The sequence below is a fragment of the Pseudoliparis swirei genome, chromosome 23 (assembly GCF_029220125.1).
Source record: "Pseudoliparis swirei isolate HS2019 ecotype Mariana Trench chromosome 23, NWPU_hadal_v1, whole genome shotgun sequence".
Lineage (NCBI taxonomy): Eukaryota > Metazoa > Chordata > Actinopteri > Perciformes > Liparidae > Pseudoliparis > Pseudoliparis swirei.
In genome coordinates this window covers 15,923,527-15,946,253 of record NC_079410.1, presented here as the reverse complement: position 1 = coordinate 15,946,253, position 22,727 = coordinate 15,923,527, and the positions used below count along the sequence as shown (strand labels likewise).

The 22,727-nt window shown below is 46.3% G+C and overlaps 4 protein-coding genes across 5 annotated transcripts; 3 read left to right on the top strand and 1 right to left on the bottom strand.

Annotated features, from left to right (window-relative positions):
- The first annotated feature begins 180 nt into the window (after positions 1 to 180).
- Positions 181 to 3,417, top strand: LOC130188612 (kelch-like protein 11). 2 transcript variants are annotated; one of them, XM_056407017.1, is made up of 2 exons: positions 181 to 1,372; positions 1,791 to 3,417. In XM_056407017.1, the coding sequence occupies exons 1-2, from the start codon at positions 1,077 to 1,079 to the stop codon at positions 3,373 to 3,375; spliced, it is 1,881 nt and encodes a 626-aa protein (XP_056262992.1). In that variant the 5' UTR covers positions 181 to 1,076; the 3' UTR covers positions 3,376 to 3,417. The 2 variants fall into 2 exon arrangements, with proteins under 2 accessions (XP_056262992.1, XP_056262991.1); XM_056407016.1 differs by having other exon boundaries at positions 181 to 1,582; positions 1,791 to 3,416.
- Positions 3,418 to 5,540: 2,123 nt separating this feature from the next.
- LOC130188634 (cytosolic 5'-nucleotidase 3-like) lies at positions 5,541 to 10,733 on the top strand. Its single transcript, XM_056407044.1, has 9 exons — positions 5,541 to 5,643; positions 5,983 to 6,081; positions 6,176 to 6,245; positions 6,325 to 6,371; positions 8,268 to 8,353; positions 8,435 to 8,524; positions 8,632 to 8,794; positions 9,222 to 9,422; positions 10,226 to 10,733. The coding sequence occupies exons 1-9, from the start codon at positions 5,641 to 5,643 to the stop codon at positions 10,334 to 10,336; spliced, it is 870 nt and encodes a 289-aa protein (XP_056263019.1). The 5' UTR covers positions 5,541 to 5,640; the 3' UTR covers positions 10,337 to 10,733.
- Positions 10,734 to 11,408: 675 nt separating this feature from the next.
- Positions 11,409 to 15,074, bottom strand: LOC130188640 (peptidyl-prolyl cis-trans isomerase FKBP10-like). Its single transcript, XM_056407050.1, has 10 exons — positions 14,793 to 15,074; positions 14,137 to 14,282; positions 13,854 to 14,043; positions 13,619 to 13,764; positions 13,351 to 13,540; positions 13,113 to 13,258; positions 12,822 to 13,011; positions 12,569 to 12,711; positions 12,305 to 12,468; positions 11,409 to 12,024 (listed from the first exon to the last, which is right to left on the bottom strand). The coding sequence occupies exons 1-10, from the start codon at positions 14,987 to 14,989 to the stop codon at positions 11,848 to 11,850; spliced, it is 1,689 nt and encodes a 562-aa protein (XP_056263025.1). The 5' UTR covers positions 14,990 to 15,074; the 3' UTR covers positions 11,409 to 11,847.
- Positions 15,075 to 17,820: 2,746 nt separating this feature from the next.
- On the top strand, positions 17,821 to 21,947 carry p3h4 (prolyl 3-hydroxylase family member 4 (inactive)). The gene is made up of 7 exons (XM_056407208.1): positions 17,821 to 18,348; positions 19,378 to 19,527; positions 19,616 to 19,787; positions 19,858 to 19,986; positions 20,067 to 20,212; positions 20,568 to 20,651; positions 21,401 to 21,947. Exons 1-7 carry the CDS (start codon positions 17,908 to 17,910, stop codon positions 21,548 to 21,550), a joined length of 1,272 nt encoding a protein of 423 aa, XP_056263183.1. The 5' UTR covers positions 17,821 to 17,907; the 3' UTR covers positions 21,551 to 21,947.
- The last annotated feature ends 780 nt before the right edge of the window (positions 21,948 to 22,727 follow it).

Sequence of the window (22,727 nt, the reverse complement as noted above, 5' to 3'; positions counted from 1 at the left end):
ATCTCTTTAGACTCAGTCCAGCTGTTTTAACGTGAATGCAGACATGCTTTACACACTTTTGAAAGGTAAATTAGCTTGTTCTGCTATTACAAATTAAATGTCTGCCATGATTGACCTTTTTGATTTTGTCTCAATGAGAATAATTTGAGGCATCACAGCACAGAAAGTATATAGCAGTGATTGAAATGCTATGATTATAAATACTCTGTATAAGTGCACAGGGAATTGCATGCGCGTCGATGCACAATTCTCAGTTTAGTGGGAACTGCTGCCTCTGATGTATGTGACGCGGTTACGCCTTTCAGCCACTGCGCATGTCTGCAATTCTGTCTGATTACCAAACCGAAGCTAGTTCCTTATTCGTTATGTCCACCGGTTAAATCAACAACGCTCAATTACTGACACAGCCAGGTACGGTTCTTATCTGTGAATCTTAAATTTACGTAAAGTAATATCCACGTCGTTATTCCGTTGTTCTGTGCATGTAACGTTAGCTATGTGTGTGCTGTATAATAATTATGTGTTACATATATCAATAGTTTGACTTGCAAATACAAGTAACCTTTTGTTTTTATTTCAGACGTCACTATTGACACTAAAATATTGCTTTTAAAACAGAAAACTAATGTAATTGTAATTATTGTTAAGAGGTCATCATCAATCCCCGAAGTATTACTGTGGTGACTGATCCTACGACCTCCTTATGAGAGTATTTAAATTAAATGTGTAAATAAACCAGGACTGATTTTCTCTTTAAAAATCAGTTTACTTAAAGTGTCAATCTGGAATAATCTCTCCGTTGTGTATCCACACACTTATTGATCCTTGAAGAGACTCCATGCTGCTTAGCTGTGAACACAAACACGTGGTTCTCAACTATATTTTAACATTTATAGAAATGTAACGTAATGATTTCCTCCTCAAATCTCGGATGTACATACAGTCCTTGAACGTGACGCGGCGAACGCGAAACTCGCTTCGCCGCCGTCCTCTGCGTTGACTCCACGTATGTGCGGCTGCGTCTGTCGCCTCCTTTCCTTCACTAGTCTCCTTCCTCTCGCTCCAGCGCTGGCAGCATGATGGCAGCGGCGGCCCCGAACCCAGAGGACTCCGCCAGGAACACGAGCGGCGGCGCAGGCGGCAGTAGTAGCGGCAGTAGCGGTAGCAGTAGCGGCACCAGCACACCCAGCGTCCTCGTCGGAGACGGGGACGCGGAGGAGGCCGAGGACTTCACCTCCTCCTCCCACTGCTCGGAGCTGTCTCGGCGGCAGAACGAGCAGCGGAAGCAGGGCTTGTTCTGCGACGTGACGCTGGCCTTCAGCAGCGGGGCGGCGAGCGGGAGCGTCCAGAGCTGCGAGTTCTCAGCCCACAGGTCTGTCCTGGCTGCGGCTACCGATTATTTCCCCCCGTTGCTCGGGGGACAGTTTTCCGAGTCGTTGTCCAGTAGGGTAGAGATGAAGGAATGGAGCGCGGAACTGGGGCCGGACCCGGATACGGTGGAGAGTGTCATCCAGTACATGTACACTGGGGAGATACGCGTTAGCACCTGCAATGTGCATGAAGTCCTGGAGCTAGCTGACAGGTACGCTCTGTTTACAAAAGCATTTCCGTGTGAGTGTGTCAGTGAGAGAGAGAGAGAGAGAGAGAGCGAGAGGGTGGGTGTGTTTGAAAATCAAAGCAGGAGAGTCCATCTATGGCTGCTCTGTTGCCTCAAAGTGTCGAAACGAGAGTAGCGGTGGTGAGTATTTCCAAGGACTGACCTCCATCCTGAACTGTGTGTTCTCTGCTAGATTCCTCCTGCTGCAGCTGAAGGATTTCTGTGGCGAGTTCCTGAAGAAGAAGCTGAGCCTGACCAACTGCGTGGCGGTGCACAGCCTCGCCCACATGTACACCTTGGACCAGCTGGCTCTCCGGGCCGCGGACATGATCCGCCGCAACTTCCACAAGGTCATCCAGGACGAGGAGTTCTACACGCTGCCCTTTCACCTGGTGCGCGACTGGCTGTCCGACGCGGAGATCACGGTGGACTCCGAGGAGGTGCTGTTCGAGTCCGTGGTGAAGTGGGTGCAGAAGAACCCGGAGGAGCGAAGCCGCTACTTCGAGGAGCTGTTCCGCCTCCTGAGGCTGCCGCAGATCAAGCCCACCTACCTGACCAGGGCGGTGAAGACGGAGCCGCTGGTGGCCGCCCGCGAGGCCTGCCTCCGGCTGGTGTCGGAGGCGGTGGAGGGCCACGCCATTCGCTTCGAGAACCTCAAGTCGACGGACATGGAGTTCTGGTCCTCCCACATGGCGTCCTTTCAGCCGCGCTTCGGCCAGAACATGGACGTCATCATGGTCGTGGGAGGCGTGTCGGAAGGAGGGGACTACCTGAGCGAGTGCGTGGGCTACTTCATCTACGAGGACCGTTGGGTCAACCTGCCGCACATCCACAACCACCTGGACGGCCACGCCATCGCCACCACGGAGACCCACGTCTACGTGGCCGGTTCCATGGAGCCGGGCTTCGCGAAGACGGTGGAACGCTACAACCCGAATCGCAACACCTGGGAGCAGGTGAGCAACCTGACCACGCGCAAGCACTCCTTCGGCCTCGCCCGCATCAAGGATATCCTGTACAGCATCGGCGGCCACGGGAACTTCAGCCCGGGCTTCAAAGACGTCAGCGTCTACGACCCCGAGCAGGACAAGTGGCACAATCTGGAATCGGCGCCCAAGATCCTGCGCGACGTGAAGGCGGTGAGCCTGGAGGACCGCTACGTGTACGTGACGGCGCGCACGCCCGTCGACACGGACAACGACGACGGGCTGAAGACGGTGACCAGCCGCTACGACACGGAGAGCCGCCAGTGGCAGGACGTGGACTCCCTGCCGCTGATCGACAACTACTGCGTCTTCCAGATGGCGGTGGCCTCGACCAACTTCTACCACACGGCCTCCTGCTGCCCCAAGAGCTACGCGGAGCGCGACGAGGCGGCCAAGCTGAAGATCAGCGCGCGCGTCTCGGACGAGATCCTGGAGAGCCTGCCCCCGGAGGTGACCAGCGTGGAGGGCGCCGCCGTCTGCCACTTGGACGACGACGTGTTCGTCGTCGGCGGCTGGAAGAACAGCGACGACGTGGACAAGCAGTACCGCAAGGAGGCGTACCGCTACTGCGCCGAGAGGAAGCGCTGGATGCTGCTGCCGCCCATGCCTCAGCCCCGCTGCCGAGCCGCCGCCTGCCACGTGCGCATCCCCTACCGCTTCCTGTGCGGCTGCCAGCGGTACCCCATGCCGCAGAACCTGGCCCGCCAGCGGGACCGCATGCAGCAGATGCAGCAGCTCCACCGGCGCACGCTCACCTTGCGCCGGCAGCTCCAGTCGCAGATCGAGTGCTGAGCGGCTCGGGGGGGGGGGGGGGGGGGGGTCGGCCCTGCTCCGGCCTCCGAGGACACGGCGCAAGCATCCACACACACACACACACACACTGCCACGCTACATCCCTCGGCGGGTCTTTGCGTCGCACAAACTGGATTTCCTCGAGCTGAACTCTGTCCATCGGCTCTCCTGCCGTGTTGTTGTTGTTGTTGACAGCTGATTTGAAATGTGTCTGCAGGTGTGCTGCAGCGACCCGCAGGTGTCCTGTGAGGGGGATGTAAATATGTGAATCGGAGCGTTATACAGCAGCCAACAACTGGATCTCCTTTTGTCCAGAGCGTCGGTGTCGATGCCGCTCGTCCGTTTGTCCACAAACAGGATGAAGGTGTGTCTGTGAACGTTTACATGGATATTTTACATTCCTTGTATTGTGCGCCTGTTCTCGGGGAGGTGACGGGACATTACCGATAACCGCATTCCTGCATCCCATTTAACTCTCTTCATGAAGTCTTATTCCATTTTAACACTGTGACAATCTATTCCTTCAAGTATCGGTCCAAATGTCTTAACTCTTAACTTCTACCAGAACGTCTCCGCTCGTTACTGCGCAGCCTCAACAACTAAATATGAACTATTTCAGAAAGGCTGTTCATCTTGACACCATGGAGACTCGTTTACTTTTTGATTGCAGTGTCCCTGCAACGGTTTATTTAATTACAATATATTTTCTGTTGCTTATTTATAACTAGAAGGTTTTCTCCTGGTATCTAGGGAGGTGAAATGATGAGGGAACTGTGATTGTGAGAAGATGTGATAAGATATAATAAAATGATTTCCTTTGAGTGATCTTAAGATTGAAATATTGTATTTGTCCACTGCATTAAGCGCCGGTAACTGGCAATGGCTCAATCATTCCTTTCTTCTGCACTTTGGCAGTCTATTGCTCAGTGCACTTTGCCATTAATAAAAATTTAAAAAAATACATTTAAGATGTATATATATATGTATGATTTGTGTTTGTAGAGCAAATCTTCTCTTCAACTGCACTTTTTGACATTTGTTTGTAACGTCTTAAAGAAACTTTGCACTTTGACTTTGCTTATTTCATTTGTTTCATATCAGACGAGGTGATTGTATTTGGGGCTTGGATTTAGCAAAGTGTGCAAGTTTTGATCTTCTTTGAAAAAACATGTTATCATTTTTCGCGGACTTGTTTCCAACATGCAATGTCTTGTGTTACTGTACGTAACTTCCAGCTGGGTGTGTATTAGAGATGTGCTCTGTTGTTCATCTGACCCTCCTAATAGATTTAGAAATTAGATTAAAAGGAATCGGATTAATAGACAAAGCAAACAGGGTTGTTATCTGAATGTGTTGTGACTGACATTCAGATTCCAGCTGTGCGGCGCCGATTACAACATACAGCTTACAAAGTGCAGAAATGATATTCATTTCCACTTTATGACCAACATGAACTGCACTGCAAATATTAAGTGGAATAAGCTTTGTAATTTGCTTTGCATGTGACAGTTGACGTTGTGTTCTTCTATTGGATGTATGAAATGCTGATGTCATCACTTGCAATTAAAGTTGTTTTGTTAGTCAAATGGTTACACACAGTGTATTATTGCTTTGTTGGACTTCAAGGAATTACTACTCAGAAATCTGGATGGTGTTGACCGCTTAGTCCCCACAGTTGTAGCTGTCATAAGAAGCCACACGTGTCGTGCTTCAGAGGCTTCTTTGAAAACAAATAGGTAGCTTCACTGTCACCAGTGGTTTTGACTTTAATTTAATAAACGTTTTACTGTGTTTTGTTTATTTTTTTCATTTGAGATGCATGCCTTGGGGTGGGAACCTTCCAGCGTGGCCTCTTTCTGGAGGGGAGAGTACATACCGTCCCACCTCAGTGTATGTAAGTGGTGGTGCTGCATTTAGGTGTCGTCTCGGACTCGAGATACTTTAAGATGAAAATAAACGTTTGGTCCCAGACAATGCCTTGGAAATGTTACCGTTATGATATGTTGTGTAGACGGTTCCCATCTATGGTTTCTAGTAGAAGTTACGTATTGGTCACAGAGAAAATAATTGAAAATGAACTTTAGTTGTGTCGCCTCAAAAGAAGATCCCGACATTCTTGATAGTCCCTGAAGGCATCACCGCTGAAGTTACACCCTGAGGTTTGAGTCGCACCAGCAGCAACAAAACGACACACGTCCACGGAGGCTGAGATCCGATGATACTCCGTTTGTCAACCTTCACTGAGCGGCTCACTAATTCAAGAAAATGGTAAACAAGTGTGTTTTTAAAGTTAACACGTTTAGAGGAATGCTAAAGCAACAAAACAAACCGCTTTCTCACATTCAACAAACTTGCTCACCAGCTAGCTAGGTTAGCTACACGTACCTAGCATAGCTCTTCGCGTTAACGTGAGCTATTTGCCTTTCATAGCTGCTCCTACTGGAAAACAACATATTATATTAATTATAGCCTCTGTGTGGTGCTGTAAATGATCTAAACAGCGGGTTTCCGCCCCTGGCTGGTTAGCGTAACTGTCTATCCAGCAGTCTGATTCTTGTGCACGTGTTTCACCACTTTCTTACTAAGTGTGGTATTCTCAATGTTAAGATTCCAGAGTTATCCAACCCCTCCGTGTGTATGAGGGACCCTCAGAGGGTCCAGGAGATACTCCAGTCCATGTTGAAGGCTGGATCCAACACCCTGCAGGTAACTATAACTATAACCGTACAAGTGGCAGCGTCTCCACAATGTAAATACGTGTGGTTGGTAAATGCTGCTTTCTGTTTCGTTTTCCATCCAGGTGATCTCAGATTTTGACATGACTCTGACGAGATTTGCACACAATGGCAAAAGGTGCCCCACGTGTCACAGTAAGTCAGCTTGGGTGCATTTGAAGGTGCATTTTGGTCTAAACGTTGTTGTCATTGAATCTGTGTGTTTTATCTGCAGATATTCTTGATGACAGCAAACTCATCTCCAACGACTGCAAAGTAGAGGTACTGTAGTCACGAGGTTTCATTGTTGAATCGCTGAATTTGCTGAAAATATGAAGATACTGTAAGCTTTTTAAAATTGAAGATTTTCTCCATAGGATCTGATGAATTAAAAATAACATTAAAGTATTTAAAGATACAAAAATCTGAAACATTTGAAATATGGAAAGTCCCCTCTATTCCTGAAGAAGTTTACTTTTTTAATATTTGAATGGTTTAACTAGCTGAATATATGAAGGACTAGAAGAGGGACAAAAAAGGTACGGAAGAAATAGACTAAGTTGAAAAAAGATTACAAGAACAAGAGTTGGACTGCTGAAGTATTCCAACTAATTAAAACATCAGTGAATTATGATCTGTGACTTGAATCTGTTCAGTAAGTGTGAAATGTCATTGTTGTAGTCGTCCTGCTGGTAAATCTTCTCTTTCCTCAGTATATTTTTGTATCTTCAACGTGGCTTTTCCCTCACAATAAGAAATAATGCTTAATTAATATTTGGGGACATAATTTTATCTATAATTCCCAGATCCAATTCAATTCAATTCAATTCAGTTTATTTGTATAGCCCAATTTCACAAATTACAAATTTGTCTCGGAGTGCTTTACAATCTACACATAGACATCCTGCCCCAAAACCCTCGATTGGATCAGGAAAACTCCCAGTTCATAGTAGCATATTCCACGATGGGAGACCTCCACGATCCATCAGGCAGATGGTGAGGAGGAGAGGGCGGAAGTCTCACAGTGACAGGACAGTGGCGAGCAGCAGATCCCCACGACCCCAGATCCATCAGCGAGAGAGACTATGCCGTCTCTAGGGGGTCGATGACCCCATGAGACGAAAGTCAAAAGGACTTCCGGGAGAAAGTTAGGTGCTCAGTGCATCCCAACGTCTGCAGCTGCAGCTATATATAGCAGATCAATCAAGGGCTGGACCAGGGCAAACCTGATTCAGCACTATCTACTATAAGCTGGAAGAGGAAGGTCTAAAGTCTACAACTTAAACGAGGTCTGTGTCTCTGACCCGGACTGAAATTGGAAGCTGTTCCATAAAAAGAGGAGCTGATAAAAAAAGGCTCTGGCCCATTCTACTTTTTTAGACTCTAGAACTACAAGTAGTCCCCGCATTTAGTGAGTCCACAAGTAACGACTCTTTTTTTTTTTTTCTTACAAGATTTTTTTGATTTTTAAATATTAGATGATGAAAGAAGAATGCCTTGATTGATTTGCTTTTTTGGTGGGAGTTAAAGAGTCGATCAAGATAACGCCAAGATTCTCACAACTAGACAGTGGATGCCAGGGCAATGTGAAATACAATCCACACATCACCACACATCACCAGATCTCTGAGTCAGGGGTAAAATTTAATTATTCTTTTTTTTGTCTGAGAGTAACATCAAAGCAGTTCATCCATTTTTGTTTTTATGTCATTTTTGCTCTTTTTACAAAGAGTACAGGTTCTCTGGTTTTATCGTTTTATATAGATAAATATCATCAGTGTCATAACAATGAGTTGAAAGAGAGTTGAGTGTTATGCCCCAAGGAAAAAAGTATAAAAGTAAAAAAAAAAAATCCAAGCACAGAACCAGAACCTTGTGGAAACCTTAATTAACGTGGTTGGTTCGGGACATCGCTTACAACATACAAACTGAAGATCTGATGAATCTGATTTATAAAAAACCAAATTAGTGCTGCTGAATGCCAAAAATCTGCTCCAGTCTCTGTAACAGGATGTCATGGTCAATGGTGTCGAATGCAGCACTAAGGTAGATACAATAGATACAAGCTGACAAAAAGTAGAAAACTGACGATCATCTCCATCTCTAATTGGGTAAACTGTCACATTTTTGTCGATGTGTACATATAAAGTTGACTGAATATTGTCCCGTGTCTTTCAGCTGAAGAAGCTGCTCAGCACTTACTACCCTATAGAGATCGACTCTTCGCGGTCAATAGAAGAAAAGCTGCCGCTTATGGTGGAGTGGTGAGTATCTAATATGGCTTTTACTAACAAATCATGTCATGCATTTTGATGTGTTCATAAATCGGTGTTGCACCTCCACAGGTGGACTAAAGCTCATGGACTACTGGTACAGCAGGAGATCAGGAAAGACCTGCTGGCCATTGTGGTGGGGGAGTCCGAATCCATGCTGAGGTCAGCAAACATGCTCCCCCAGAAGACCAGAGAATCTATCCGATGGTTTAAACGTTAAAAACATTTGGTTATGTGCGTACTTTAATAATGGTTTGATGTTTTCACAGAGAGGGCTACCAGCTCCTTTTTGACCACCTGTATGAGCACAGCATCCCTCTACTCATCTTCTCTGCTGGAATAGGAGACATCCTGGAAGAGGTCATTCGCCAGGCGGGGGTCTTCCACCCCAACGTCAAAGTCCTCTCCAACTACATGGACTTCGATGAGACTGTGAGTAGCCGACCCTCAAGCCACGGCCTCTTGTCCACGCCGCCGATTGAAACGATGCCTTTGACAGGGTTCGTACGGTCATGGAAAACCTGGAAAAGTCATGCAATTTTAAAATGGTCATTTCCAGGCCTGGAAAAATCATGGAAAAATCTTTAAATCATAAAAGTTTTGGAAAAGTCATGGAAATTTGTTATAATCACATGTTCATTTATGCCGAGTTTGAAATAATTAATATTTTTTTTTAAAGAAAGACGCTCAAAATGTAAGCCGGCGTACGCTCTCAATACGCAACATTTTCTAAATTGTTCAAGTTTATTCCGAGATTTCAGTTTGGTCATGGAAATTTGTTGAAAAGTCATTGAAAAGTCATGGAAATCCATTGGTCAACATGTGTAAGAACCCTGATTTGACTCCTCTGTGGGCTCAGGGAGTGCTGAGGGCCTTCAAGGGAGAGCTCATCCACATCTACAACAAAAGAGAAGGGGCGCTGCTCAACACCGGCCATTTCCAGGAGCTGCGTACGCGGCCCAATGTGCTGCTGCTGGGAGATTCTCTGGGAGACCTGACCATGGCTGACGGGGTGCAGGACATGGAAAACATCCTCAAGATCGGGTTCCTCAATGACAAGGTAGACACACTCTCACTCATTAATCATCAGTATACCTTGATAAGCGACCATTTACTTGTAGATGTGTGGCAATGTGTACATTTGTTTTGTTTTGCACTGTAACAATACATTCAGATTTAACCCTCTAAAACAGGGATCAGGAACCTTTTTGACTGGGAGAGCCATAAAAGCCAAATATTTCTAAATATATTTCATTGAGAGCCATATAGTGGGGGGGGGGGAGCATGACATGCTGCTGGTTAGATACGATCAATAACAGACGGCTGTTTAGTTTAATTAAAGAACAAAGACGTGCTCTTTAAGAAAATGGACCTTACATTACTTCTGCTGTCATCTTGCGCGATAGAGATTTTTTTTTTTTCAACTCAAAATTGTCTGGGAGCCATATATGGCTCGCGAGCCATAGGTTCCCGACCCCTGCTCTAAAATAATAGTACACTCCCAATTTTCACCATGTAAAAGTGAATTTTTGTAAGTGTATTTACCCGTTTCCCATGTGTTTGTGTCTGACAAAATAATGACAACATTGTCTGAGCGGGCTCCAGTATTCAGTCGGAGCGCTGCAGACGGCAGCCACTCACAGGACGGTAGTCCCGTTGCTCAAAGAGCTGGTGTAGCCACCGACGCGCTCCGGTTGTTATTCGTGTCTCGACAACATTATGGAAAGAGTCTCGCTCAAAAGTCTCATTTTGAAATCTCACGTTCTCCTGGGAAATAAGATCCGGGTTAAAAAATACCAAAGTTCCCATTTGAATCGCCGCGTTCGGACTTTAATTCCACTTCTCGTTTGATTTCCTCCTCAGGTGGAGGAGAGGAAACCGTCTTACTTGGACTCGTATGACATTGTGTTGGTGAACGACGAGAGCTTGGAAGTCCCGAATGCCTTGCTGCTCTTCCTTACTGGCAACAAGTGACGAGAGGATGCCAGCGGCCCGTTTGTGTCTCACCAGCTGAGGGAGGCCTCTCCTCTCGGCCAGCTGAATATTTACAGCCGACTCTGGATGTTTCGTGATCATTTTATTTCACAAAATGATTCACCTGTCCACTCGTTCACATCCCCTTTTTATATCTGTGTCCATCGGCCCGGCTCGTGTTTGTGGTCAAACTTTATTTGCACCGTCATGCAGCATGTACAGAGTGTGTGTGCTTCTGGGTGTTTGTTTGGGGGAGGATATTAGTTTGTTTGTTTGTCTTCATGTAGGACGTAATGAAGAGAAAGAAAAAGACACAACTTGTCGGGCAGCGCTTCACTCAGCATCTGGTTTGAATCTGGAGTCCAGCCTTTTAAATAAAGCTTATTTTAACCTGAAACCTGACGTCTTTATTCGGTTCAACGTTTTCTTCTCGTGTCAAGTCTTCCACTTTCTGGACATATTGTCAAGCACACTGCACGGTCTCTAGTTTTCATGAAAACAATTGTAAAGTCACCAAGTGTTCACAATTGTTAGTATTTAACAGGTTTTTGAAAAAGATCGATTCAAAAGACTCCACATTGTAACAAACAAGTTTTATTAAACTAATCTGAAAATATCTTCCTCTTTGTGTTTGCAGACTGTTACATGTCGATGTATTTCTGGTGTCCTTCTGTCTGAAGTTCTTTCCTCTTCATACGTTCCAACACGTCTCAAATAAAATGTGCTCCCACCTGTTCACCAATACCATGTTTTGGGGTTCTGGCCGTTGCTCCGCCCCCTTCTCCCTTACATGACGTCAGTCACCTTTGAGGGAATTTGGTGTCCAACACGATTAGGATTTGGGGGTCAAAGGTCACTGACCTTTGGGATAAATTTATGTTTTGGACCGACATGAATGTTGCCTGCAAATGACCTGGTGGAGGCAAACAACCATAAGGTGGTTATTCTAATTAGAAATGTTTTAATGACTAAACATTTTCTATTAAAATGTAGTTCACTGAATAAAAGTCCACAAAACTAATTCACTGGCACACGGCTGCACATTGACAGTGTGGAGGAATTAAAGTAGGCGTCATTTTTCTATAAAAGTTTATTTTAGGTTTCACAACATTTTATTCCATTTCATACAATAGATGTTCTAATATTGTACAAATCAGTCACTCCTAATACTGTACAACCAATAGAATGTTAGAATGTTTATATGGCACTGCATTGACTCCTAATGTTCTAAAGTAATATTCTGGGAGACGGGCCCCGCCCACACGCGTGCCGAGACACTTCAATATTAATCTTGTGTGCTTTTCCCCACGTAGTTTCACCTCCAGGACATTTTTCTTCCTTTCACATTTTTCAAACACCTGTTGGTAAAGTAGACGCGCGGCGTCCTTACATCAGAGGCTCAGCAATGTTTCAATCTCTGAAATTTTTTTTCGAAATAGGTGCAAGTCTCCGAGATGACAGTTCACCGCCTCCTCGCCGCCTCCTCGCCAGCTACACACCGGCGAGTCCCTTTACAGCTCGTCTCGTCTCGCCGGCTCCGGCTCGTCATCCACTTCGCTTTCTACAATCTTCCCGTCTTTATTGCGGTCTTGGTTATTAAACATGTCCTGAATGATGGTGTCGGCGTCGACCCCTGGCCGAAGACGACCGTCGCCCAATTCAACTTGTCGCATGATGAAGGCCGAAAACTGGAGAGAATAGAGGAGATGAGGTCGTTAAAAGGAGATGAGGTCGGTAAAAGGAGATGAGGTTCTTAAAAGGAGATGAGTCCGTTAAAAGGAGATGAGGCCGGTAAAAGGAGATGAGTTCGTTAAAAGGAGATGAGGTTCTTAAAAGGAGATGAGGTCGTTAAAAGGAGATGAGGTTCTTAAAAGGAGATGAGTTCGTTAAAAGGAGATGAGGTCGTTAAAAGCTGTTTCCTGCTGCTGCATGGAGCAGGAAGGTGGTGGGCCCGGCCCGTGTGCTCACCTCCTCTCGGGGGACCTCTTGGTCCCCGTTGAGGTCCATAGCAGGAAAGAGGAGATCCGGACCGTCTCCCAGCCACACGAACATGTAGCCGTCGGGCACGCCCTTCTTCAGCTCCATCAACTCCAGCTCGAAGAAGAGCACTGCGCTACTGGGAACTTCTCCAGCTAGGGGGGGGGCGGGGGGGGGGGGCACACAGAGAAAACATGACGATTCGGCTTCAATGAAAGTGTTCACAGAGCGACCCGAGCAGGGCCAATCACTGACCTCCGTTCTCCCCATGGCCCCAGTGTGGCGGAACGACCACCTCCCTCTTCTCGCCCACACACATGCCTCCCAAACCTTTCTCCAGACCAGGGATCACCTTGTCCGCCCCCAGGGTCGTGACGGAGGGGGCGTCGTAGTGGTCCCTGGACACGGACACATGACATGTTACCACTCTGAAAAAAAGGCGTTATATGTGCATGCGTAAAGCAGGAGGAAGGAGGTGCAGTGTGGGGGGGGGGGGGGGGGGGCTCACGAGGAGTACAGCAGGGTGCCGTCCATCAAGGAGCAATTGTAACGATACTGAATCCAATCGTCCGCCTCACTCGTCCCTTCGCAGTCCCGAGGCTTGTGGGTCACTTTGATATCGACCGGGTCTTCGGGGTTGTGGAAATCGATGACGTGAATGTCAAAGACCAGCACGGTCGAGCCAGGAATGAGTTCTCCTACGGCGGGAGAGGAAGAATTACGGGAACGACGCGAAGCGCTGAGTCGGCACATTCCACGTGTTTTCCGAATCTTCCCCGAATGCGTGGAGGAAACTCACCGACCCCCGCCTCGCCGTACGCCATGTGAGGAGGGATGACGATCCGTCTCTTCTCCCCGATGCACAGGCCCTGCAGCGCTCGGTCCATCCCTCGGATCACGTGCCCCCTGTCGATGTACGTGTTGTAGGTGCTGTTTCGCTTGTAGCTGTCGGGGGGGGAAAGCGTTCAACTCTTCAAAACGCTGCCGATATATTTCTCTTTTGTCTTTCACGCAAACGGGAGGAATCTGGTGTTCACCTCGAGTCGAAGGCCGTGCCGTCCTGGAAGGTGCCGTTGTAGTGGTAGCGGATGTAATCTCCGGACGCCGTCCTGCGGGCGCAGCCTTCGGGCACCTCCTTCACCTCCACCATGAGGTCGTCGTTGGCGTTGAACACGTCGACCAGCAGCGCCTCAAACACCAGCGTGGCCTGAGGAGGGATCCGAGTTCCTGGCAGGACGAGAATACGACTTTCAGAGCGGTCGCTTCCGTGAACCGCAGTCATCCGGGAACATGATCGGGTCGTACCATTGCCGATCTCTCCGTACGCCAGGAAGGGGGGCACGATGATGATCCTCCTCTCCCCGACGCACATGCCCAGGAGGCCCTCGTCCATGCCTTTGATGAGGGCGCCCTGTCCCAGGTAGGTGTCGTAGGTCGCGTTCCTCGAGTAACTGCCTCGAGCACAAAGGGGTTCTTGAGGACCGCGGGGGGGGGGCGACGAGAGCTTTCGTCGTGCCGATGAAACCTGAGCTCACCTCACCTGGAGTCGAACGGCGCCCCGGACAGCAGCGTGCCGTTGTAGTGGTAGCGGACGAAGTCGGAGGCCGCGGCGGCCCGCGGGCAGCTGGCCGGTTTGTGGAGTCTCCGAATCTGGACCTCGTCCTCGGTGTTCCAGATGTCCAGCAGGAGAACGTCGTACACCAGCACGGCGTCGGGAGGAACCACGCCGCCTGTCGGAGAGACGTGACGCGGATTGGTAGAAACCAGTCGAAACCAGATGATGTGTCACCCCCTCCCCCCACGAGGGTCTCGTCTGTCTGCACCTGTTCCGATACTCCCGTAGGCCAGGTGAGGGGGGATCGTGATCCTCCGTTGTTCGTTGACACACATGCCCTGGAGGCCGCGGTCCATCCCCGTGATGAGTCTGCCCAGGCCCACCTGGCTGATGAAGGCTTTGCCGCGGTCATGACTGGACATGAAGAGAGAGGGGGGGGGGGAGTCCAGGAGGAGGACGGGGCCACGGAAAAATGTTATAGAAAATCAGGATCCATCTCCATCAGCAGTATTATTAAATAAAGTCATGATTTCCCTTCTTGGCTTCTTTATTATCAGACATTTATTTGACATTTATTTCGCAAAATATCCACAACTTAAAATAATAAAATAATAAATGACCTCCACTAAATGTATGTTTGTGCGATGACGTGTCTGCAGCTGTTATCTCAGTGGACATTCTTAAATTGTTGTATTTTCTTTACTTGCGTTAACATAATATTCTGACTGATTTTACAGCATTTTAACAACTGAGAATAACTTTTCTGCAAGAGTCAGATCTGAATTCTTAGTTATATTTTCGGAATATATATATCCAGCGAATATTTTTTAACTGTATTTCACCATAGCTCGTTCTTAACTTTAAACATACAAGCCGACGTTCCCGCAGAGACGAGGTGTTGGAGACATGTCGCTGCTACTTCACCTGGAGTCAAACTTCTCCCCGTCTGCATGGAAGGTTCCGTTAAAGTGATAACGGATGAAGTCTTCCGTCTCCACCTCTCGGGGACACATTCTCGGTATGTCGTACCGATCGACCACGACATCCACGAACGGCGCCGGGAGGCAGCTCACGATGACGTCATAGAGGCAAAGCACGAGCGTGAATAGGGTCAGCTCCATTTGAAGAGTTGTGGCGAGACCTGCGGGAAACTCGAGGGTCCAAGAGAGGTCCGAGGAATGGAGAGAGCAGCGCTCATGAGAGAGGTCTGCGGCGATGTGTCAAGGCACCTGGAATGAGAGGAAAGTGCTTCCGGTTGGGATTACAAAAATAAAAGACCTTGACTAGTTCACAATTTGACATCACGCGCCTGGTTCAAATTCTCTACTCGATATTATATGTGATAAACCGACTGAGCACATACGTCTTCCCCAGTCTGGACACTTTTGTGAGATACTATATTATATTATATTATATTATATTATATATACTTTATTCATCCCCAACGGGGACATTTCTTTGTTGCAGCAGCAAGCATGTTTAAAATATATAAAATACAATCAAATAAAATAGCGGGGAATATTACATTCAAGAATTTAAATAATAAAGGAGATGAAAATGAAAAGTGTATACAGTGTATCCAAAAGTATATAATGTATATAAAGTGAAGCTGTGCAAAGGTTATTGATGTTGTTCAAGTTGAGAAGGATCTGGACGGAGGTGATTTATTATAAAGTCTAATTGCACTTGGCAGGAATGTTCCCCTGTATCTGTGCTTGTGACAACGGAGCTGAAGCAGTTCTACTTTTTAATGACATGTTTTGACTTTACTATTCAATATACATGACATTTTAATGAGATATTCTATCCGATGATATTTTATGACATTTCATGACTATAGATTAGATTAGATTAGATATTCCTTTATTCGTCCCACAGTTGGGACATTTCAGGATCACAGTAGCGGGTAAGAGCATATTGTATAGTTTTTTATAAAAAATGTTGGTATAATGTAACGCAACATTTTGACTTTTTCATATTTCAATGGCATACTATGACATTCTAGTAACAGTTCTTGACATTTTCCTGACTAACTGAACTATGACATTATGTTGCATAATATTTACAGTGTCGTTTTTATGACACTTTAAATGACAAACTCTATGTGACTTTTTCTGTGACATGACTTCCAGTGTGTTTGTGTATTTGTACAGGGATCGACAGTGTATCAACGGTGTTGCAGTGTAGAGCAGTATGGTGTACACACATAGAATAAAGTAGGCCTACATCCGACACATTGACAACATGAAGCAACAGTTTCCATTGATTCTGTGGACCCATCTGACTCCACATATGGGCTCTCCAATCCAGAAGTCAAGGAACTCTTCATCGTCTGTCATCATAAACCACCAGAAAGTTTAAGCTTGAGAACAAGTCGACATGATATAAGAACTGACATGATTTAAATAGAAAAAATCATTAATTTACAATATAATAAATATTTTTGGAGAGAAAAAAATGCATTTGTGCTTTTATTTTGAACGGGAAGTCGACACAACTTCCGGCCATGCTGTGTCTCCCTCGGGCGTCTTTCGGCTCGGGTACTCAGAGAGCAGCGGGAGGAGTGGCCCCAGGTTCCCACCCACTTTTTAATGGAATTCTGCAAACGTGTAATGCCTGGCCCAGAGGCCTGGCCCACGACTCCAGTCACGGATGAGATGAAAATGATAACGTGCACCCCATAAAGTTCTTCCATCGTGTCACAATAAAGTATCAGGCTTGTGATAATATCAAAACAACACACATACTTACTTTTGAGGCTTAACTGTCAGTTAAAAAGAGTTCATAATAACCACCCTGCTCTACCAAAATAAGCCTGAGTCTTATAACATTAGGAATATTAAATGTTTCTGATATTTCAGGCTCATTGGTTACTCCCCCCCCCCCCCCCTCCCCAGAAGTGATGTGTAAAACTATGCAAATTATTTGTGTCCTTGTTTCACCAACCCAAGTCTCAGCTTGTCAGAGTTTAGGTAGCCAAGCGAACAACTATTCAGTCAATATGTTTAATGAATACATCATTTGTTAAGAGTTTGAGATCTGGAGGCAAAATGTATTAAACATTTTTTTTTTTAAATGAAATAATTGACGTCACTGTTATTACGTTACAGTTTCTGGGTATTTTGGGTATTTTGCCAACAGGAAACCCTGAGCACAACTCTCGTCTGTGTCAAGTGAACCAGAGTGAGCACCGTGTAAACCGGAAGTACGGAGCTCTCTCTTCATGTTAATGGTCGCGAGCTGGATTTGCCTATAGATGTTAACTTGTTGATAGAGCTATAACAACTAAGTTGCTATAGGCTAAACTTGTATTATTCGTATCTTCTTCCACAAAACATACATTATTTCTTAAGGGAACATGAATGCAAATATATATATTTATAATTGATTGTAGTTTAAAGTCACTTTGGCATGACCTTTACATTTCCTCTAGGACACTCAGCCTGTACATTCTGGCAGGGGGACAGACAATGGAAATCAGCCTTGCGGCTGTAATTTGGTGTATTTACGTTTTAATTTAAAGTGTTCATCAATGTGCATTGTCCCTCTCGAACAAATACAAACGTGAAACTTGAAACTTGAAATATGTTTTCTGGGTTATTTTTTTATTTTGTTGGACAATTTGTATTTGTTCACATGTGGATGCAACACAAACACAGCACTTGAGAAGCATGTAATGCAACTCATGACAATTAATTAATTATAAATAAATAAATACAGACATGGTATTTTTCAGTTTTACGTTCTCATATTTTACTAAATGTGTGTACTAAATGTGAACATCGAAAGATGGAGAGAAAAATACACCTATAAAAACAATACAGCATGCTTTGAAGGATGGCTGAAAAGTAATATTACATATCTGTGAAATCAGAATAGAAGGGCTTTTATTTTGAAATTTCTGACCCGCGGTTCTCGTTTTCAGCGTTTTCAGTGGACGCGGCTTTCCCAGCCTCTACGTGCAAGCAGTCATGAGTCTACCCAAGTGAAAAAAGACGGTTTCCTGCTCCTATCAAAACAAGAACGGGTGGAGGTAACGATGCTCCTGAGCAGCCTGTGTCTGGCCCTCCTCCTCCCGGCCGTGGTGGAGGCTCAGTATGAAACATACAGCTTCAAACGTTTCCCCCAGAAGGAGCTCATGCCGCTGGACTCTTCCTACAACTACGCGCTGGAGCAGTACGCGGCGGAGAACTGGGCAGAGAGCGTCAAGTTCCTGGAGCTCAGCCTGCGTCTCCGCCGGCTGCTGCGGGACAGCGAGACGCTCTGTAGCCGCAACTGCAGCTCCGTCGGCCGGGATAACGCCACCCTGTTCTCCGACAGCAGCCTCCGCGTCGTGCGCCACATCCTACTCAGAGCTGCGTGCCTGAAAAAGTGCAAGGCGGATTTCCCGGTGTTCAATCTCTCGTATCCACACCGGGACCTACTGGAGACGTTCGAGAAGAGGGTCCCGTACCGGTACATCCAGTACGCGCACTTCAAGGTGAGCAACGCGTCGGGTTTAGGTCGATGTGCCCAAGAGGGCGACATAAAGTAGGCAGTTTCCATTCAAATAAAACAAGTCCCACCAAAGGCTTCCCAACGTATACCCCAATATACACGTATCACAATATGTGTAATAACACAGGAGCACACACACACACACACACACACACACACACACACACACACACACACACACACACACACACACACACACACACACACATACATGTGTGTATTGAGCGTATAACTGTGCGTAACGGGCGCAATCACACAACTAAAGTGTCCGCAGTCGGGTTCTCGGGGCAGATCGGCTCGGCTTGACTCCCGGAGAGGAACTTTCTAGTCGGCGAGACGTGCGCCACTTCCCTCCCGCTACGTTGCGCCCCCCTGCAGCCCGAGCAGAGCATGTGCCACGTCTCTTCCAGTGTTCCCCTGAAACAATCCCCACATTCTTCTGTCAGCCAGGTTGATGGGGACGAGGTACGAGGCCCAAAAAACATATATATTTAGTTCACACATACAGTGTGTAAAGACCTCCAGCTATTGTTATTGGGTTATTGTGTGTTATTATTGGTGAATGAACCCCTTTAACTGCTGCTGCTGCTCCACAGTGGTGTCTGGTCTCACGTGGCTGGTAGAATCAAAGCTCCCAATCCGGTGATCAAGCAGCCGCTCAACAAACATGCTTTTAAAGCTGTTTACCGGATCGGACCATGAATACACGCAATTACCAGCATCAAAGGAGAGAGCGCTCCTCTTCTTTGAGGAGGGAAGTGGGAGGTTGAATGTGGTTATTACACTCTTTGGCCAAGGCTACCCTAAATACCATTTTGGATTTATTTCACGTCAGTTTTTTATTCACTGACTCAACCATCATTTATATCCTGACATCAGTGATCTACATCTGTCAGAAGTTGTTGCAGCAAAGGGGTCAGAGGTCACGGTGTCCAGGGTAGAGTGGTAATGACAGAAGCTGCTGTCTCTTAATTAAGCCCCCAACTATTCAAAGCTTTCTATTCTTCCTCAGCTCAACAACATGGAGAAGGCCGTGTCGGCGGCTCACACCTTCCTGAAGAAGAACCCGACGGACCCCTACTTGATGAAGAACATGAAGCACTACAAGACTCTGCTGGACGTGGAAGAACATCTCATCGACCACGAGCAGCAGCCGTATGAAGTTCGTAGACCGACGCCGTCGTTCCCACCTGGGGTTCCAGATGAAACGCGTGTCTAACCACTCCAACACATCTCTTTGTGACATGCAGAGTGCGTTCCTGAAGAGCGTGAAACTTTACAACAGCGGAGACTTCAGCAACAGCGCCCGAAATATGGAGCAGGCCATCACACACTACTTTGAAATATACGGCCTCTGCTTGGCGGGCTGCGAGGGCTCGTACGAGATCCTCGAGTTCAAAGACTTCTACCCCACCCTGGCAGGTAATAGGGGAGCAATTTGACTTCTGTTTGGGTTTTTTAAGAGAAGAAAATAACCCGTTTGTCCCCTCAGATCTCTACACAGACGCGTTGAAGTGTAAGGTGACGTGTGACCAGAACCTGACGCCCAGCGTCGGAGGCTTCTTCGTGGAGAAGTTTGTCGCCAACATGTATCACTACCTCCAGTTTTCCTATTATAAATGTAAGAACTGCGGCAAAGGCTTTCGACAACACCGCGCCCGTAGACTGTCCTCACATGCGTCCCGTTGTGATCCTCCCCAGTGAACGATGTAAAGAGCGCCGCCTCGTGTGCGGAAAGCTACATGCTGTTTGACCGCAAGGACCAGGTGATGCAGCAGAACATAGCGTACTACCGCTTCCACCGCGAGGAGTGGGGACTCGAGGAAGTGGACTTTCAGCCTCGGCCCGTGAGTGACGCCAAGACCTCATCCCGGCTTTTAGCGGGTTGAACCAGAGGCGGCGGAAGGGTGTTAACATATTTCACACTGATTTAGCTCAGCAGGATCCCTGGAGCATGAAGCAGTCTGGGCATAAACACAATCTCAGGGTGGTATTTAGAAAGTGCTCGCGTAAAGGCGGACTTGTTTTCCCGTCTGTTGTTGGGGGTTTGGAGTCGTCGGCAGCTGCAGCAGCTCTGTTTGTCAAACGTCTTTTCCCCTCCGATGTAAACAAAAGGACGACAGGTCAAATGTGTTGCTCGGCACCGGGCTATAAAACAGGCTGGTTCTTGCCGTGCACGTTTACGCCACTTTTGTTTTCCAGGAGGCTCTGCAGTACTTTAACCAGACCACCAAGCAGAAAGAGATGCTGGAGTTTGCACTGAACTACCTTCAGACTGAAGATGAGGTGAGTTGTTTCTGCACAGATGTCATGCATCAGTATTACTGTAGTCTGCAAAGTTATAGACACCGCAAATAAGAACGTCTTTTTTGAAAACTTTACGGTGATCTCGCCATGTTGATTTTATGTGATGAGGTTTTCAGATATCAGATATTATCCTTTGAACTCAACATCCTCCTCCTTTGTGCTGGTGTGGAGGAGGAGACCAGACCTCCGCAGATATAGCTAAACTGTCTGCATGACCAGACAAGCCGAGGGGAGCATGGCTCTGACAATGTGTATTTGTGAACTGACACTTTCACTTGACTCAACAACTGAATTGGCTGAGCTAGTCCCTCGTTTCCATAAGTACAAATTCCACCTTTTCATTCAGGTATCACATACTCTTAACATGTGTCGAGGGGATTTAAACCATTTATTTCGGAGGTGTAAACTAGCGGAGTTTAAGCTGCTGTCGTGGTAAGAACAACGTCTTAGAGGATGAAAGGCAGAGAAAGAGAGGATGAAGCCTGCAGAAAAGAAAGCATGGGGGCGGAGGAGGGGGTTTTCCGCCAGCAGCGTGTGGTATGTGGCTGGGAGGTGTTGGCCACTGAGGCGGTGCCACATCCATTTAACTCAGGTCAGCCCCTCCCATCCAAACACTCCGCCTGGACCTACAGGGCGCACTAGTGACATGCTTACAGACATTAAGAAGAAAAAAGTGTCATTTTGCCAGGTTGAAGTAAGACAGTAAAGGTTCTTGTGTTCCCTTTCAGGACGTGGTCGGTCCAGAAGAAACGGCCTCCTCTCGCACAGAGCACTCTGACGCCGAGTTTGAGGGAATGGGGGACTACGAGGAGTCCTTCCTGGCTGAATGGTGGCAAGAGCCCCAAACCAAGTGGGACAATGGGAAGGTCGTAGACTGACATCTGTCCTCGTCTCCTGAGCGGAGAGCGTCCTCATCCGGCTCCACCTCTCCTGACGACGTAAACCAAAGAATGTCGACCTCCCGACAGACACACACCGACATTCCCAACAGTATTTAGCACAACGATAACAAACCATCAGGGTGCTTTCCCCCAGAAGGACGTTTCCGTCACGTCGATCAAGATCAGAGATCGACATATTCACTCGTGGCTGTCATCAGCCTTTTAAAAGCTTCATACTGGTCGCTGCCTTATTCTACAGGTTTTATTTAATGGCGGCTGAATGCCTCTGTGCCGTGTGATGAGGAAGGTGACTTGTAGCTTTTCTTATGCGGACCGATTTGTCAACGATGTTGATGTAATAGTTTGCTCATAATTAAAGTAATATTTTAATATACTTTTTTTTGTTGTCGTCTTAATTTCAATGAGATCATAAAAAAACGCACGAGGCACAACATTCTATTTGATTGCAGTAATGTTCATTTGATTTGGTGATTCATTTGGATGATTCTTTTTTTAAAATCAATGAGTCATTTGTCAAGAAAAAGAAAGGCCCAACAAATGTAAATATTTGTTGCTCTTTCCTGTTTTATATCATAATTTGAATTAGTTTCTAGTCTGATTAAAAGATCCATTATGGGCAAACAAAACAGGTTATTTAAAGCTGGAATCTGATGATGTTTTACCACGACTAATAACATTAGATACATTAATACATACATACATAATTAATTGATAATAAAAAATAACCGGCAGCCTCAGATCAAAGAACCTCTTGTGGTAAATAATTGAAGGAAACAATACTGATGTATAAGTTTACACAGCGTTGCCATTAATTACTGGGTTTCATACCACTGGGATTTAAAATACATATTAAAAATGTCTTTCTGAAGTAGAACACCAAGGCAGAAAAACCATCTATGAATATATGAATACCATAACAGCAATGTAATGAGAGTAGGTGTGGTTTATGTTTTTGAATTTTATTGTCTTTCCATTTCAAAATCGACTACAAACCTTAGTTAATTTCTTTCTTTTTGTCTCAATTCAAAAAGTGTTTAAAAATATTGGATACAATCAATCTTATTTTTCACATTTTTTTCCATAAACTTCATCAAACAGATTGTATTTATTACCAACTCTGTACATATTGTTATAACAATAGTGCATCAGCTGC

Bases quoted from the DNA above. Each gene is read 5' to 3' on its own strand.
- LOC130188612 (XM_056407016.1), top strand. From the start codon at position 1,077: ATGATGGCAGCGGCGGCCCCGAACCCAGAGGACTCCGCCAGGAACACG. The intron at 1,583-1,790 runs GTACGCTCTGTT...GTTCTCTGCTAG, and splicing joins GTCCTGGAGCTAGCTGACAG to ATTCCTCCTGCTGCAGCTGA.
- LOC130188634 (XM_056407044.1), top strand. The intron at 6,246-6,324 runs GTAAGTCAGCTT...TTTTATCTGCAG, and splicing joins AAGGTGCCCCACGTGTCACA to ATATTCTTGATGACAGCAAA. The intron at 9,423-10,225 runs GTAGACACACTC...TTTCCTCCTCAG, and splicing joins TCGGGTTCCTCAATGACAAG to GTGGAGGAGAGGAAACCGTC.
- LOC130188640 (XM_056407050.1), bottom strand. From the start codon at position 14,989: ATGGAGCTGACCCTATTCACGCTCGTGCTTTGCCTCTATGACGTCATC. The intron at 13,541-13,618 runs GTACGACCCGAT...TCGTCCTGCCAG, and splicing joins GTACGGAGAGATCGGCAATG to GAACTCGGATCCCTCCTCAG. The intron at 13,259-13,350 runs GTGAACACCAGA...CCCCCCCGACAG, and splicing joins GGCACGGCCTTCGACTCGAG to CTACAAGCGAAACAGCACCT.
- p3h4 (XM_056407208.1), top strand. From the start codon at position 17,908: ATGCTCCTGAGCAGCCTGTGTCTGGCCCTCCTCCTCCCGGCCGTGGTG. The intron at 19,528-19,615 runs GTTCGTAGACCG...TGTGACATGCAG, and splicing joins ACGAGCAGCAGCCGTATGAA to AGTGCGTTCCTGAAGAGCGT. The intron at 20,652-21,400 runs GTGAGTTGTTTC...GTTCCCTTTCAG, and splicing joins ACCTTCAGACTGAAGATGAG to GACGTGGTCGGTCCAGAAGA.